Source organism: Azolla caroliniana, unplaced genomic scaffold (genome assembly GCF_043228905.1).
Source record: "Azolla caroliniana isolate FFs.n. ecotype wild unplaced genomic scaffold, voAzoCaro1.0.p SCAF_20, whole genome shotgun sequence".
NCBI classification, from domain to species: Eukaryota; Viridiplantae; Streptophyta; class Polypodiopsida; order Salviniales; family Salviniaceae; genus Azolla; species Azolla caroliniana.
Window position 1 is genome coordinate 10,913,721 of NW_028230455.1, and position 14,450 is coordinate 10,928,170.

Consider the following 14,450-nt stretch of genomic DNA (forward strand, 5'->3'; position numbering starts at 1 on the left):
TAATATTGGTTATCCTTGATATATTGTTGATGAGTCATGACTATAATTCATTCATATAATTATGCTCTATTTTACTAATATATTTTGTCTTTATGTAATTCTCTATCTGTCTCTAACGCACACGCACGTTACTTAATCTATCCTTGTATAAACTATATTATCTAAGTCTTTTACGTGGTATTTGAGCGTGATGGTTATTTAGTATCACGACCTCTATGTCGTGTGAATGTTGTTCTTGAAGTCGTATTTGAAGAACTCATTCATGCACATCAACGTGTTCAACAACGGTTAGCATAATGCATTTGCATAGTTCGTGAATGGAAGAACATCTTCAACATAAATATGCAGATAGGGAGTTGTCATCTAAGTGAGAAGTTTTATAGAAACAAGTTTGCTTTGTGGAAGTACATGATGCACCATGTCTTAGTCATACATGCTATCGGGCTATATTGAAGGTGATTTGGAGAAAATGCCCAATGAACCTGGAAGCAAGGGATGAATCACATGATATATTGTTTAGCAATATGTGAAAACCATTAGCTTCACTATGTATATGCAAATTGCAAAAAATGTTGGACACATGTGATAGCTTGAAGAACATGTTCATTGCGTGCAGAACACTCTGAAGCTATAGTAATTGGCAGTAGGTCAATGACATGAAACCAAGGGGTGTGCCTAGCAATGACTACATCTCAAGATTAAAAGCCTATGTGCCTTTATTGTCTCCATTGATATGAAGGTCAATGATGACAATGTGGCAAAAATATGTCTTCACCCATTCTCGAGCATGGTGACAATTTAACACTCTTTCTCTACCCATGCAATATTTTTGAGACATTGTCTCTATGGTGCAAATTGGATCAACTTCATTTAGTTTCATGTGTAGCCCTACAATGTTGAGTCTTGACCATGAGTTATTTTCTTGGAGGGCAAGGCATTTATGCTAGATGTGCCTCTTCCTTTGGCCATTGTAGTTGTTGCATTTAATCATCATGAAATACTTGCATGGATCCTCTTGATCAAATTTTGATTATAAGGAAATGAGATTTTCTCATTTGGGCAATCATGATAATCCCTCCAAATTTCTAGTAAAGCCTTCTCTCACGTTTCAACTATTGCTATGTTGTGGGTTTTCTTTACCTCATATCTTTGTTTGCAATTTACTTCATCATCTTCAATTATCTCCGTGTTGATTGCTAATGCCTTTGTTTATGTTACTAATTGAGTTATCATCTCATGATTATTTCGCGACAAGCTATTCACTTCTCCATCAATTTGGAAGAATTGTTTGAAGTATGAGTCGAGCAGAGGTGGGGGTTAGCCTCATGAACTTCTTCTTGAATGTAAACATTGTATCTTCCTCTTGGACATCAAATACATGTGGGCGTTATCATCATTATTTTGAAGAATAGGGAATTATCCTTTATTTGTGTTTGGCTCCCTCTTGGTTTCTTTTTAATCAAATTACAAAGCTTCTTTCCGTTTGTAGATGACGAGCTTCCTTGCAATCCAACGAAATATTTGTTTACTGAATGTTTAGTAGTTGATCATGGTCGCCATAAGTATTTTCTTAAAAAACTTGATTAGTTTACTGATTAACATAAATACAGTGAATGCCAATGATAATATATTATAGTTATGCTCAATTTATATTACAACAATCATGGCTTGTACATACTTATATTATATATATGTTTGAAAATAGATATTTCATGAGACACAACTTGTCAATAACATTTGTTCAAATCTCTTAAATTCCCTCCACGTGATCCTTCATGTATGTGGATTATTATAACAACAACTACGCGGCATATATCATCCAACAATGGGTTGGAACCCCTTTGAGAACATACAAAACAATTGCATGGTGTGGTGCGAATGGGTCCCAAACCCTCTACAAACATACAACAGTTTTTGCCTCAAATATCATAGTATTTATTATCAGCACACACGTGCAATGCAAATGTTCTTCGATCAAGACATCACATAGCTAGCATAACATCTGCCAATATTTATTTTGAGCTCATTATACAAGGAGTTGTGGGTTTGTCCAACAGTCAAGCGTAAGCCACAAATAAAGGTCGTATGATTGAAACCATTAGGAGAGAGTTGAAGGGAATGGGCATGGACGATGTCTCCTTTGGATATGCTAAAGGGGAAGAGTCAGACATGAGATTTCTTGGGGTTGTATATGTAAATGTAGATCACCCGAATCACTCATGACTAGGTGATAAGCCCATGCCACAATCATCGTCATCATCATCATCTTCTTCCCATGATATATTGGGGTTGTATATGTAAGTGTAGATCACCCGAATCACTCATGGTAGGGTGATAACCTCATGCCACAATCATCATCATCTCTTTGGGGTTGTATATGTAAGCGTAGATCACCCGAATCACTCGTGGCAAGGTGATAAGCCCGTGCCATCGTTGTCATCATCATCATCATCATCATCATCATCATCTTCTTCTTCCCATGATCTCTTGGGGTTGTATATGTAAAGTGTAGATAACTTGAATCACTCATGGTAGGGTGATAAGCCCATGCCACAATCATCATCATCATCTCGTGGGGTTGTATATGTAAGCGTAGATCACTCAAATCACTCATGGCAGGGTGAGAAGACCATGCCATAGTCATCATCATCATCATCATCATCCTCTCCTTCCCATGATCTCTTGGGGTTGTAAGCATAGATCACCCGGATCACTTATGGCTGGGTGATAAGTGCATGCCATGGTCATCATCATCTTCTTCTTCTTATTACAATATATGCAACATAAGTTATTGTGTCTTGCCGTGTCATTGAGAATCGAACCCAGACCTTCTTCTTCAAAGAGACACAGACACAGACACAGACACAGACACACACACACACACACACACACACACACACACACCCCACCACAACTTAAGTGCTTTCTTCTTTCTTTCTTTCTTTCTTCTTCTTAGTATGTATGTATGTATGTATGTATGTATGTATGTATGTATGTATGTATGTATGTATGTATGTATGTATAATGTATGTATGTATGTATGTATGTATGTATTAGAGTTCAGTTTCCTTCACAATTTTCTAACACATGTGTCTTTTTTTTGCTTCTTCTTCTTCTCTCTGACTCTGACTGCACTGCACTTCCATTGTCCCCTGCTCTGACGCATATACCCACCTGTTGTACCACTTAACCCTAAAAAAAAAGAAAAGCCATCGCCCCTCCTTTTTCTCCTGCACACCTCCCTGCTCATCACTCTGCATTCCGCACCTACAGACAAAGAGAAGCGAATCCATCGGTGCTCCTCGTAAGAAAACCCCAATTCTTCTCCCTGGACGCGTCGAATATGAACCATATCTCTCAGTGCGGAAGAAAACCCTAATTTCTTCTTTCTTCTTCTTCTTCTTTCTTTCTCTGTGTGTGTGTGTGTGTGTGTGTGTGTGTGTGTGTGTGGAAGGTGGAAGAAAAAGGACCAGATCTATTCAAAGGATAAGCCATCTCAGTGCAGATGATGGCATGAAACTTCAGGTAAAAAGCATTCGGAGATCTCTATTTTCATAGTTGTTTCCTGTATTTCTAGTTCTCTGAATTCTTCTCTATTTCTCGTACTCTGTTTATGCTCTATTGAATGGATCTCTTTTCCATATCGTGGCTGTATGGGAGTATTTTCTACTCCAATCTCTCAGTGAATATGATTCTTATTTCTTGTCCGTTTTTATCTTATTTTGCTCTATGTTTACTACGTTTTCGCTCTGTATTAGGTTTCGATGTTGTTGTAGGATATGAGAGCTATTTGTGGTAGTGATGATGCTCCCTATCTCACATTGACTGAGACTCTGTTTTTTGTGCTGTTCTAGTCTTTTTTATTCTATATTGTGGTGGAGTTTGAGAGGTTCTTTTGTGCTCTGTCTCGGTTGAAGAGACGCTGGTTCACCTATGTTTTGACAACTTTGTATTTATATTTTTTAAAGCATGTGCTTTCTGTCAGTGATTGAGAATGCAATGCATATTCTGAAGCCTTTGCCGGAAGATCTATGCCGTTATTTATCTAGAATGATATATGTGTCTGTGGAACTATTGATTGTGTTATGGTATTTGTGAAATCTAAGTAAAATGGGGTAGCTTTCTGAGAGATATATAATGGGAAAGGAATAGATTGCCTGTGGTCAAGAAGGTTGAACCTATTGGCATTTTTAGGTCAAGGCTAACCCCATTTTAAGGGAAGATTAGATTTAAGATCAGGTCACAGTTCAAGATGAAGATAGGATGGATGCATACCACATGCTTCATTGCATGTCTTGAAGCTTGAAGTGGAAAAGGATCGATCGATCTCTGACCATTTTTGATCAAGATTAAGATATATTGGGTCTGTTTTAAAGTCTAGACTAGGTTAGTAATTAAGATGGGGTGGAAGCACAGAGGATAACTACATTTCATTGCACATCTTTGGAAGCAAAGTGAAAGGGATGGCATTGACTGCACGAGCTGGTCGGAAATCTTGGCAGTGTTAAGGAAAAATTAAATCAAGACTAAGATGTGATAATATGCAGACCTCATTTTAATTGCATGTGTTTGAAAGCCAAGCCCATGTGTTTCTCTGTGAATGTCTGCATGCCTTTGAAAAGAAAGTACTTACGCATCTTCTAATGAAGGTTTTCTCGGTGAGTCTTGTTGTTTGTCAGTTTTTTTTGTTTTGATTCTGAGGGTTCATGTTCAATTACAACTCACTCTGCTTAATATAACCTGCATCTTAAATGATGTGCCTAATTGCCTTTTGAAATTACAGAATATCATAGATATAACAAATTTGCCTACCTCTTACATGAAAGAGGTAGGCAAAAATTGATATATCTATGCAATTCCGTAACCAGGCTATATATGAGCTCCCCATACCACTTGTGATTTCTCTGTATACATGCAATGAGTCACCAAAGGGGATGCTAAATAGTAAGTCTGGTTAACCATTAAATAATACACACTTCCTGGTGACAGTCACATTGCTTCATGGAACAAAGTAACCATCAGAAGGTGCCACAAATACAATCCCAAGTGACTGATTTTAGAAGCCACACTACCATAAGACTAATTATAGATATTATGTGGGAAGAGTTTATTATACATCTAGAATGGGTTGAATAGAGTGTGAGAAAGGTGTATGATAAGTTTGTGTTATTTCTCTTTCTACTTGAAGTGCCCGTTTTGTATTTTGATCCGTTTGCTATGCAATAAGAGTTTTGTTTCTCCTTGCCTTTATCAGAGAATTACTGGAATTATCTGAGGAATTGGCGAATGATGCAAGGGGTGGTCTAAACAGGAGATTTTTTTCTGAAAGGCATAAAATAACACAGACAATATGTCGCAAACCAAGAGCCTTAAGAGAGAGAGGGAGGAAGAGAGTCAAGACCCTTGCAAGAAAGAAAGATTATTAAAGATGAATGAAAGTGAATCTGAAGATTTGAACAAAAGTGAGCACATGGATCTTGAGGAGATTTCCAAACTTATAGATAAAGATGGGGGTCTTTCTAGCGTATCCGCTGTGGATCAAGTTCTACGAATCATGCACAAGGAGGAGAAGGATTGCCTTACAAAAAGTGACGGGAAAGTTTCATGGCGAGTTTTTCTATCAGGTATCATTGTTGCAACAAAGGATGAAGAATGTCTTTCATGTTTTCTGCAGCTTGGTTGCATGTCTGTTCTAGATGAGTGGCTACATGATGCGCATAAAAGTAGGTTTGAAGATGATCACGGTTCTATAGATGCTGGAGAGAAAAGATCAGATGAGTTGATTTTAACTCTACTTGGAGCTTTAGGTAAGTTACCTATAGATTTAGAGGCGTTAAAAGGTTATTCAGTAGGGAACCTGGTTAGCAATTTACAGGCTCATACAAATCCGGAAATTCAAAAGAATGCTTCCAAGCTTGTTGATAGATGGAAGATGAGTGTGGATGCAGAGACCAGATCTGATGGTGATGAGTCAAAGCACGGATTAGATCCTGTGGCTGGAAAACAGTCATTGGATGAAGGTTCTGTTGACGAGGAAGAATCTCTAAAACAGAGTATGGTGATGAAGGAGGAGGCTTTGCTTCAAAAAGAAAGCTCTATGGTGGTTGACATAAGTGGAGGTGCTACTACACACGCAAAGGAAGAAAGAAACCATACGTCTTCTCAATATCCAAATAGTGACTCGTGCTTGAATCTCTCTGTCAAAGGGGTCAAGTCACAGAAGGATGATGCAAATTGCTTCAGTGAGGATCCTGTTTTAGATCCCTCTGCACAGACTCAAAATGATTTAGCCAAAGAAAAACAAGTCACATGTTTATCAACGGCAGTAAGCGAAGAGAAAACCCGTAATTGTCATGATGTACACATTTCAGATACTCATGACGAGAATAAAGAGATAATCTATCCTTGTAAAGTGGAGAATAGTGAATATGCATCTTCAGAGCTAAGAATGGATCATGGGAGTGGGGAAAAACCTTCAGGTGCAGGTAACCTAGAAGCAATAAAATCAAGTTTAGGAGCAGATAATGTTTTAATTGATAGAAGCATAGATTTGTTGGCAAGCACTGCTGACTGTGGCGGATCTGATAGTGAAAGATGTGGTTTGTCAAAGAATTGCATTAAAGAGGATCTCAATAACCTACATGAATCTGATGCTGAAGGTGGTGCCAAAGACATAGGATCATTTCCAAAGGATCTGGAAGACCACTGTGGTGCTTCCACAGCTGTGAGGGGAAAAGCTGATGAAGATCTTGTCAAAGTGCAGTCTGAATTTCCTGTTGATGATATGAATGCATGTGTAGACAAAACAGAAGCCGACAACCATGATGAGCAAGGTAGCAATGATTCAGAAAGGGAAACTATCAATAAAATCTCTTCATCTCTTCCTGTTAAAGATCATGATTCAGTGGATGAATATGAGGAGGAAGATGCCCTCGAAATAGCTCGGTGGGTTGCAAAGGAAGTAGAGCAAGAAGTTGGTTCAAGAATTGAAAGTCCTACGGAAGACAGTCCATCAAGTCCACAGACGTCAGATAAGAATGAGAATACTTTGGTAGCTTGTGATGGCAACCCAGAGGCCAGTTCTACAAAAAGGAAAGAGATGGAATCTGATTCAGTGGCTGCTCCAATATGTGGTCTAGAACCAGCAGAAACCCTAGTGGGTAGGGAATCCACAGAGAAAACAGAAACCAAAATAATACTAAAGGACAACGACTCTTCTGTATTCGAAGCTTCTCTTGTGGCTACTTGTGATTCTCAAGGTAACCAAGCAATAGTTCCAGTGGCATTATCATCAACTGGTTCTATTAAAGGTGAAGCAATAAAAACTGATATAGTGACTAATCCAGTTTGTGTTCTAGAAGAACCAGCAGAAACTACAATGAGTAAATGCATAGACAAAAGAGAACCTAGAATTGATCCAAAGACCGATTCTTCTCTAACTGAAGATGATCTCACAACTCCTTCAATATCCGGTTGTCAACCTAACCGAGCATTAGTTCCAGTGGTACCTGCAGAAACTCTAATGGGGAGTGAAGGCATTGGCAAAAAAGAAGCCGTGGTAGCCCCAATGTGCAGTCCTTCTCTAACAGAAGATAGCCTTATAGTTACTTCAGTGCGTGGTGCTGAAGCTGACCACATATTAGTGCAAGGGGTATCAACATCGGTAGTAGATAATGATAGTGATGGTGGTGCTGTTTCAACAAGGCCAATCTTTGACTTAAATGAAGGGTTTGCTTCTGATGACATGGCTGATGATGATCCATCCGTATCCACTATCACCACAGTTAGTGCACATATATCGGCACCTATTGCTGTTGTTGCAATTGCGAATGGCTTCACCCCACCATCAGATTTGGTTCGGTCTACAGAAAACTTGGGCTGGAAAGGGTCTGCATCTACGAGTGCCTTCCGACAGGCTGGACCTCGTGGAGCATGTGAACCGCCTCCAACTGGCACTGATAAAGAAGCACCATCGCTAACTGTCAAGGATAAAAACATTTCTGAACCACCTCCAAACACCACTGATGAAGCACAGGAATCTTCTCCAACTGCTCTTGCCAAAGAAGCACATGTACCGATTGCAATGGGCACCACTAAAGAAGCATCTGAACCACCCGCAGTGGGAATCGCTAAACAAGCATGTGAACCAGCTTCACTGAGAATTGCTAAAAAAGCACAGGAACCACATCAGACCGCCACTGGTAACGAAGCATGTAAACAACCTCCAATTATTGCGACTAAAGAAGTATTCGAACCACCTTCAATTATCAGCACTAAAGAATCATTGATTGGGGGAGACGATTTCAAGTGTGTCCGGAAGCTGGACATAGATTTGAATGTGGCTGATGACATTTTACTGGAAGAAGATGTAAGCTCAATGATGGGAGGTAATCATTCATTTCCTAATGTAGGAAGACTTGAATTTGACCTAAACATGGTAGAGGAAAGTGAGGAGGCTACTGTTCCTACCATCGAATCAACTGGGGTGGCTGTTCGCATGGTCCGGGACTTTGACTTAAATGATGGTCCAGGTGTTGAAGACTTCACACGGGAAGAGCTTAACCCTCCATCAGCTATTCCTGTTGGGGTGAAGACTCGTGTAGACTATGGACCATCACACTCCGTCCATCCGCTGCATTCCATGGTCATGTTTTCAGGAAATGGTGGTGAGTCAACATACTCTGTTCCACCACCTAGAAAGGGAGCTACTTTGCACTATCCACCCTCGAGTTCTTATAATGTATCACCATTTGAAAGGATCGTGCGAGTAATAGAAGTTCCTAGATCGGATCCTAGCTCATCTTGGTCGAGGCCTAGTCTCGATTTAAATGCGGGTCCTGATGCTGATCTTGATCCACCTAGCAAATGGCAATCTTCTTCTTTTCCATTTCAACAAGGTCCATCCTCTGGTGTTTTGAAGAGGAAAGAGCCTGATGGAGGGTTTGACCCATTTCGGTCAGGCTTAAAACAAATGGTAGGGCCACCAAGTCTTTTTCCTCCTTCCTCATAGCATTAATTCTCAATGGTAGGCTTAAAAGAATAAGCCATAGTGAAAATTTCTCAATGTAAACTACGTTGTAAAAATTCATAAATTCCATTGGGACTTTTTTGTGTTGCTCTTCTACCCCATATACCACATGTTAGTTCGTCACATCCAGGTAAATTAATGCCATGAGCTATTTTCTTTCATTCTTAACAACCCTACATGTATATTTGTCATCAAATTCTTGATCATTTGGCAACTTTTGTGTGATGCAATGGGAGACAATGATGATTGAATAGGATACTTGGGCTAGGTTCAGTTCACATTGAAGCGTCGATTTGATGACGGCTCTATCGAACTTAAATGTATTTTGCAATTGTTTACAAAGAGTAGTTTATTGGTACATAACACCCAAACAATCTTGGTTTCTTTCAAGAGTATCTATGACAATTGTGATATAATTTTCGAATGATAATAAAATCAGTTTTTGCTAAATGAGTCTCATTGTTTGGTGGTTGAGAGAAAAGGACTCCTAACAACAAGGTGAAAACAAAGAATGAGGGGGGCATGTGGTGCAATGTAATGGAAAGAGGATTCACAATATATAGCATCATTGTGATTGCAAGGTGTTGATCTACATTTAGCTCGCTAATAGACTCTTGAAATGACTTTGGTTAACTTTAGAATCTCTTGTCCTTGATGTTGGTGAGTCATGTCCCTTCGGAGCACAACAATTGAGTTTGTGTTGGCATTAAATAGAACAAGCCTCAAGCATATATAGATTTTTGCAATATTATAGGTGTCTCGAATTATGTTGGAACAACCAATTGAGAAGCTTTGAGTTGGGAGTCGGTCTTGTTAAGTACCTCATTGATTTGACTTGACCTTGTTAAAGTAAAATGGATATATGTTGATCAAACATTCGAAACTACCTTCACAAAATCAGGTGTGATATATAATCATGTACCCAGACAATCAATGTGATAAAATCAAATTGATACTTATTGATAAAATCAAGGAACATTATCACATATAAGGCTCACTATACTTGATCTAATTTACCGACAGTGTACAAATATTTGGAAATTGCGGAATCACCATTCCTTTTGCTTTAAAGTCAATTCCTACTAAATTAGCATAAGTAGATAACAAACTAACAATCGAATTTAAGACTATGTTGATACCTTGTAGCACTCACTCATGTGAAGGGGAATTAAGAACGGGGGGTTTCTTCTCGGGTTTATTTCCATCCAAATGTCAATATTGTTCCAAGCGATGCTTCCGAGAAACAATTGTGCATATCGGATGGGATCGGATGTGGCTATTTTTCAGTCTTCTCCTTGTACCCATGACTACTAAAGATTGTATTGAAAGTCAATTTGGATGGTGGTAGTGGTACTGCTGGTTTGTTTGATTTTCAGACAAGTTAAGAGTGAACAAAATGTGTGGTTTGGTTTAAGAAACACCTTCATATTTATGACCTCTGCAAACCCCTGTCTACTACTAGTATTATCATTATTATGATTTTTATCTATGCAGAGTAACTTGTCCTGTTTTCATATCCTCTTCCTCCACCACAGCTCAGATGGTTTTTCAAATCTTGAGGTATGTCCAAATGAGATACAGAGAAGAAAATAGAGAGAGAAATTATAGAACAAAGAAGAAAGATGAACATAATGACGTTTATGTGGGGTCTTTTTTTTTCATCGATTTGAGAGGTCCTCCATTAAAAAGCTATTTCCCTTTTTTCTCTTGTGTAAATAGAAATGAAGTTTTATGTGAACCTTCAGAATCTCACCTCCATCAAAAGTTTCTCCTTCAATTTTTTCTCATGTAAATACCAGGAAAGTATTTGAGACATCTCCTTGAGGAGCATTTTTCTTCTCTTTTTTATTTTCGCTTCCTCATGCAACTTTTTAATTTTGTGAGAGGCTCATTTTTCCTTCATTTGTTCATTGATTCTCATCGAAAAGATGGAGGTTCTGTGGGGTGAGGGGTTGTTGATTGATGAAGCTGCCATGATCATGGGGCAAAGTGAATATTTAAAATGGAGAAGAAAGGGTACATATTAATAATGGAACATCGTCTGTACCATCTTATCCAAGAGTGCAACACAAAGCAAGATCTGGTGGCTGGAAAGATTCTTTATACGATCGCAACCTTCAATTCTTTAGATGGATCAGCAAGATTTGGGGACCATCTTATTCAGCTATTCACATCATGCAACTGCCCACATGATGCTGAGAGTGCCTTCACCCATATCATGAAACCGACACTATATACATGGAATGCCATTATTACAGCCCATATCAATAATGAAAGATGTGAGAAGGCCCTCACTCTTTATTACCGGATGCAAGAAAAGGGGTTCATCCCAAATGCTTTCATCTTCGCTAATGCATTGAGAGCATGTGTAAACTTACGGTCTCTGTATCATGGAAACTTTGTTTACAGTAAGATCCTAAGATTTGGAGTAGAAAGAGACTCTGTCATAAAGAATAGTCTAATCAGCATGTTTTTCCAATGTGGAAGTGTGAATGCAGCTGAAAAGGTTTTTAAATCACAAGCCGATCGGGATGTGGTGACATGGACAACAATGATAGGTGGATATGTCCAAAATGGTTTATCTTTCCAAGCATTGCAAGTCCTTGAAGAAATGCAAGTAGTGGGCATAGAGCCAAATAGAGTCACTTTCTTATGCACCCTAAGGGCATGTAGTGCTTTAGGAAACCTTGATTTGGCTAGGCTTTTACATCATAGGCTTCTAAACAGTGGATTTGAGTCCGGAATTGGCATCAAACCCATGCTTATATATGTGTATGCTAAGTGTAACTCCCTAAAAGAGGCTGAAGGCGTGTTTCGGTCTTTCCAGAATCGAGATGATGTCTCTGTATGCAGTGCGATGATGTCTGCCTATGCCCATCATGGATATGATGATCTTGCATTTGAATTCCTCGATAAACAACGAAGAGGTGGGAAAGCACCAAATGAGGTTATGCTTGTGTGTTCCTTGAATATATGTGGCAAACAAAAATGCATTAGAAAAGGAAAGGAAATGAATGACATAATCATGAAAAGGGGTTTTGATCTCAGAAAAGATGTAGGGAATGCACTTATCAACATGTATGTAAATTGTGGATGCTTAAATGAAGCAAAAATTGTTTTTGATAGAATGATTTCAAAGGATGAAATCTCGTGGGGAAGCATAGCTCATGGATATATGCAAAATGAGGATTGGAAACTGGCTCTTGAGATCTTCAGGAAGATGATATCAGAAGATATCAAACTGACGACATTCATTTTATCAAGTATGTCGAAAGCATGTGGTAGCATCAAGGACTTATGCCAAGGGGAGCTCGTACATTTTCAAGTAATTGTAAGGTCTCTTGAATCTGATACCATTGTGGGAAATGCTATCCTCGACATGTATGCGAAATGTGGAAGCTTAACTGATGCCAACAATGTGTTCGAAAGATTACATGAGAAAAGTGAGGTTTCGTGGGGTGCAATGATGGTTGGATATAGCCAGCATGGTTGTGGAAACCTTGCGCTTAACTTTTTTGAAAAAATGCAACGAGAGAGTGATTTTAAGCCCAATGAAATCATGCTTTCATGCGTTGTGAAAGCTTCTGGTGAAATGAAGGCCTTAAAACGAGGGATGATATTCCACGAAGAGATAATCCGAGGTGGGTACGATTCAAATGTGGTGGTATCAAACACACTAATTGATATGTACATCAAGTGTGAAAGCATCTTGGAAGCACAAAGAATGTTTGATTTACTACCGAATCAAGATGCTGTGTCATGGGGAACATTGATCGATGGGTATGCTCAACGAGGCCACGGAAACCTTGCTTTTCAATGTTTCACCAAAATGGTCCAAGAAGGATTTGGCCCAAATAAAGTTGCATTTCTGGGTGCTTTGAAAGCTTGTACTATCATCGGGGATATAAATAAAGGAAGGTTGCTACACAATCAAATCATTCAAAGTGGAATAGATGCCGACATTGAGATTTCTAGCACTCTTATCAACATGTATAGCAAATGTGGAAGCTTGGAGGATACGAAGGAAGTTTTCCGTGGTATTCATTCACAAGATGGGGTTATATGGGGAATCTTATCGGGAGCATATGCACACCATGGGGAGTGGGAAAAGGCTGAGGAATGTCTCCAGGCCATGGAAGGGGAAGATCTTGAATTCGAAGCTGTGTATGGGAGTCTCATTTCAGCCTTTGGTCATGTGGGTCAAATCAAGGGGGTCCAGAGTCTATTGGGTCCAGAGTATGCGAGTGTTCCTAGTAGCATTGAGTGTTATAATTGTGTGGCTGACCTCCTTGGTAGAATAGGATATTTAAAGGAAGCCCAACTTTTACTTGGGGTAATACCCATGTCTCCCGATGCGGTTGGATGGGTATCATTATTAACTGCTTGTAAGACTTACGGAAACGTGAAACTAGGGAAAGATTGCTTAGAACGACTTATGCCGTCAAATCTGAATCTGCCCTTTGGCTAATTATCTAGTGGTGTAAGCATTCACAATACAAAAGATGATGCTTATTTCAAAGTATATTAATCTACCATCATTATCCACCTTTTTAAAGTAAGATGGATGAGTTAGATTTCCGAGGAATATAAACATTCTCCAAATCATACTTAAAGATCTACCTAATTTGGTGGGGTTCAATGCTGGAGAAGAGTTTTAACAACTTGATTTACTTCTGGGTAGGGTTTTCTAGCTATGTCGTCAAGAGTCTAGGCAACATAGTACTCTACAAACAACAATTTCTCCATCTTCACCCACTTTGATAGAAATAAAATTCCCATGTCTAAATTCAAATTTATATCGAATCGTTGCATGGTAATTGTACAATATACTATTTTATTGATGCATGGGTAGACAATGGAATTAAGAATTGTTCCAATTATTTTGCCTAGCACGTCATGATATGATTATATTTGGGAATCAGTATTTGCTTTGCCTATTCTTGTGGCCATTGTTTTGAAATTGTTGGAAAGAGGAATTGTAGATATTTGTTATTGGATAGCAGCACATTGATACTAAGGGTGGACATCAATGAAACTTATCATGAAAATAAAGATTGGTTGGTGTTATTGACATGACACATTATTCAACATTTCAATGGTGGTGACAAGAATTAGTTGCATATAGTGATCTCATCATCCATTTTGTGTGAAAGTGTTTCATTTGCAAACATGCTTCGTTGCTAAAAATATTTGGTTTTTTATTGCCTAACTTTGGGCATCATTGACCAGTTCTTACAGTCCTTTCAGTGTATTTAAGCTCAAGGAGCTAGTCTGCCTTTGGTACTAGGGTCTATGTTACAATAGGAATATCGCAATGGGTTCTTCTTATCACCCCTTCGATGGATTTTAGCTCAAGGAGCTAGACTACCTTTTGTACAAGGGTCTATGGTACAATTGGAATATGAGAAACAAGTTCTTTTTC

General features: G+C 38.8%; 2 protein-coding genes across 2 annotated transcripts; both read left to right on the plus strand.

Moving 5' to 3' along the window:
- Positions 1–5,229: 5,229 nt before the first annotated feature.
- Positions 5,230–9,194, plus strand: LOC147850997 (uncharacterized). Its single transcript, XM_087335525.1, has one exon. It carries the CDS (start codon positions 5,351–5,353, stop codon positions 9,008–9,010), a length of 3,660 nt encoding a protein of 1,219 aa, XP_087191651.1. The 5' UTR covers positions 5,230–5,350; the 3' UTR covers positions 9,011–9,194.
- A 1,102-nt stretch (positions 9,195–10,296) lies between these two features.
- Positions 10,297–14,132, plus strand: LOC147850998 (pentatricopeptide repeat-containing protein At4g18520, chloroplastic-like). Its single transcript, XM_087335848.1, has one exon. The coding sequence runs from the start codon at positions 11,031–11,033 to the stop codon at positions 13,494–13,496; it is 2,466 nt and encodes an 821-aa protein (XP_087191974.1). The 5' UTR covers positions 10,297–11,030; the 3' UTR covers positions 13,497–14,132.
- Positions 14,133–14,450: the final 318 nt, after the last annotated feature.

Excerpts from the sequence above, each read along its gene's own strand:
- LOC147850997 (XM_087335525.1), top strand. The coding sequence starts at position 5,351 with ATGTCGCAAACCAAGAGCCTTAAGAGAGAGAGGGAGGAAGAGAGTCAA.
- LOC147850998 (XM_087335848.1), top strand. The coding sequence starts at position 11,031 with ATGGAGAAGAAAGGGTACATATTAATAATGGAACATCGTCTGTACCAT.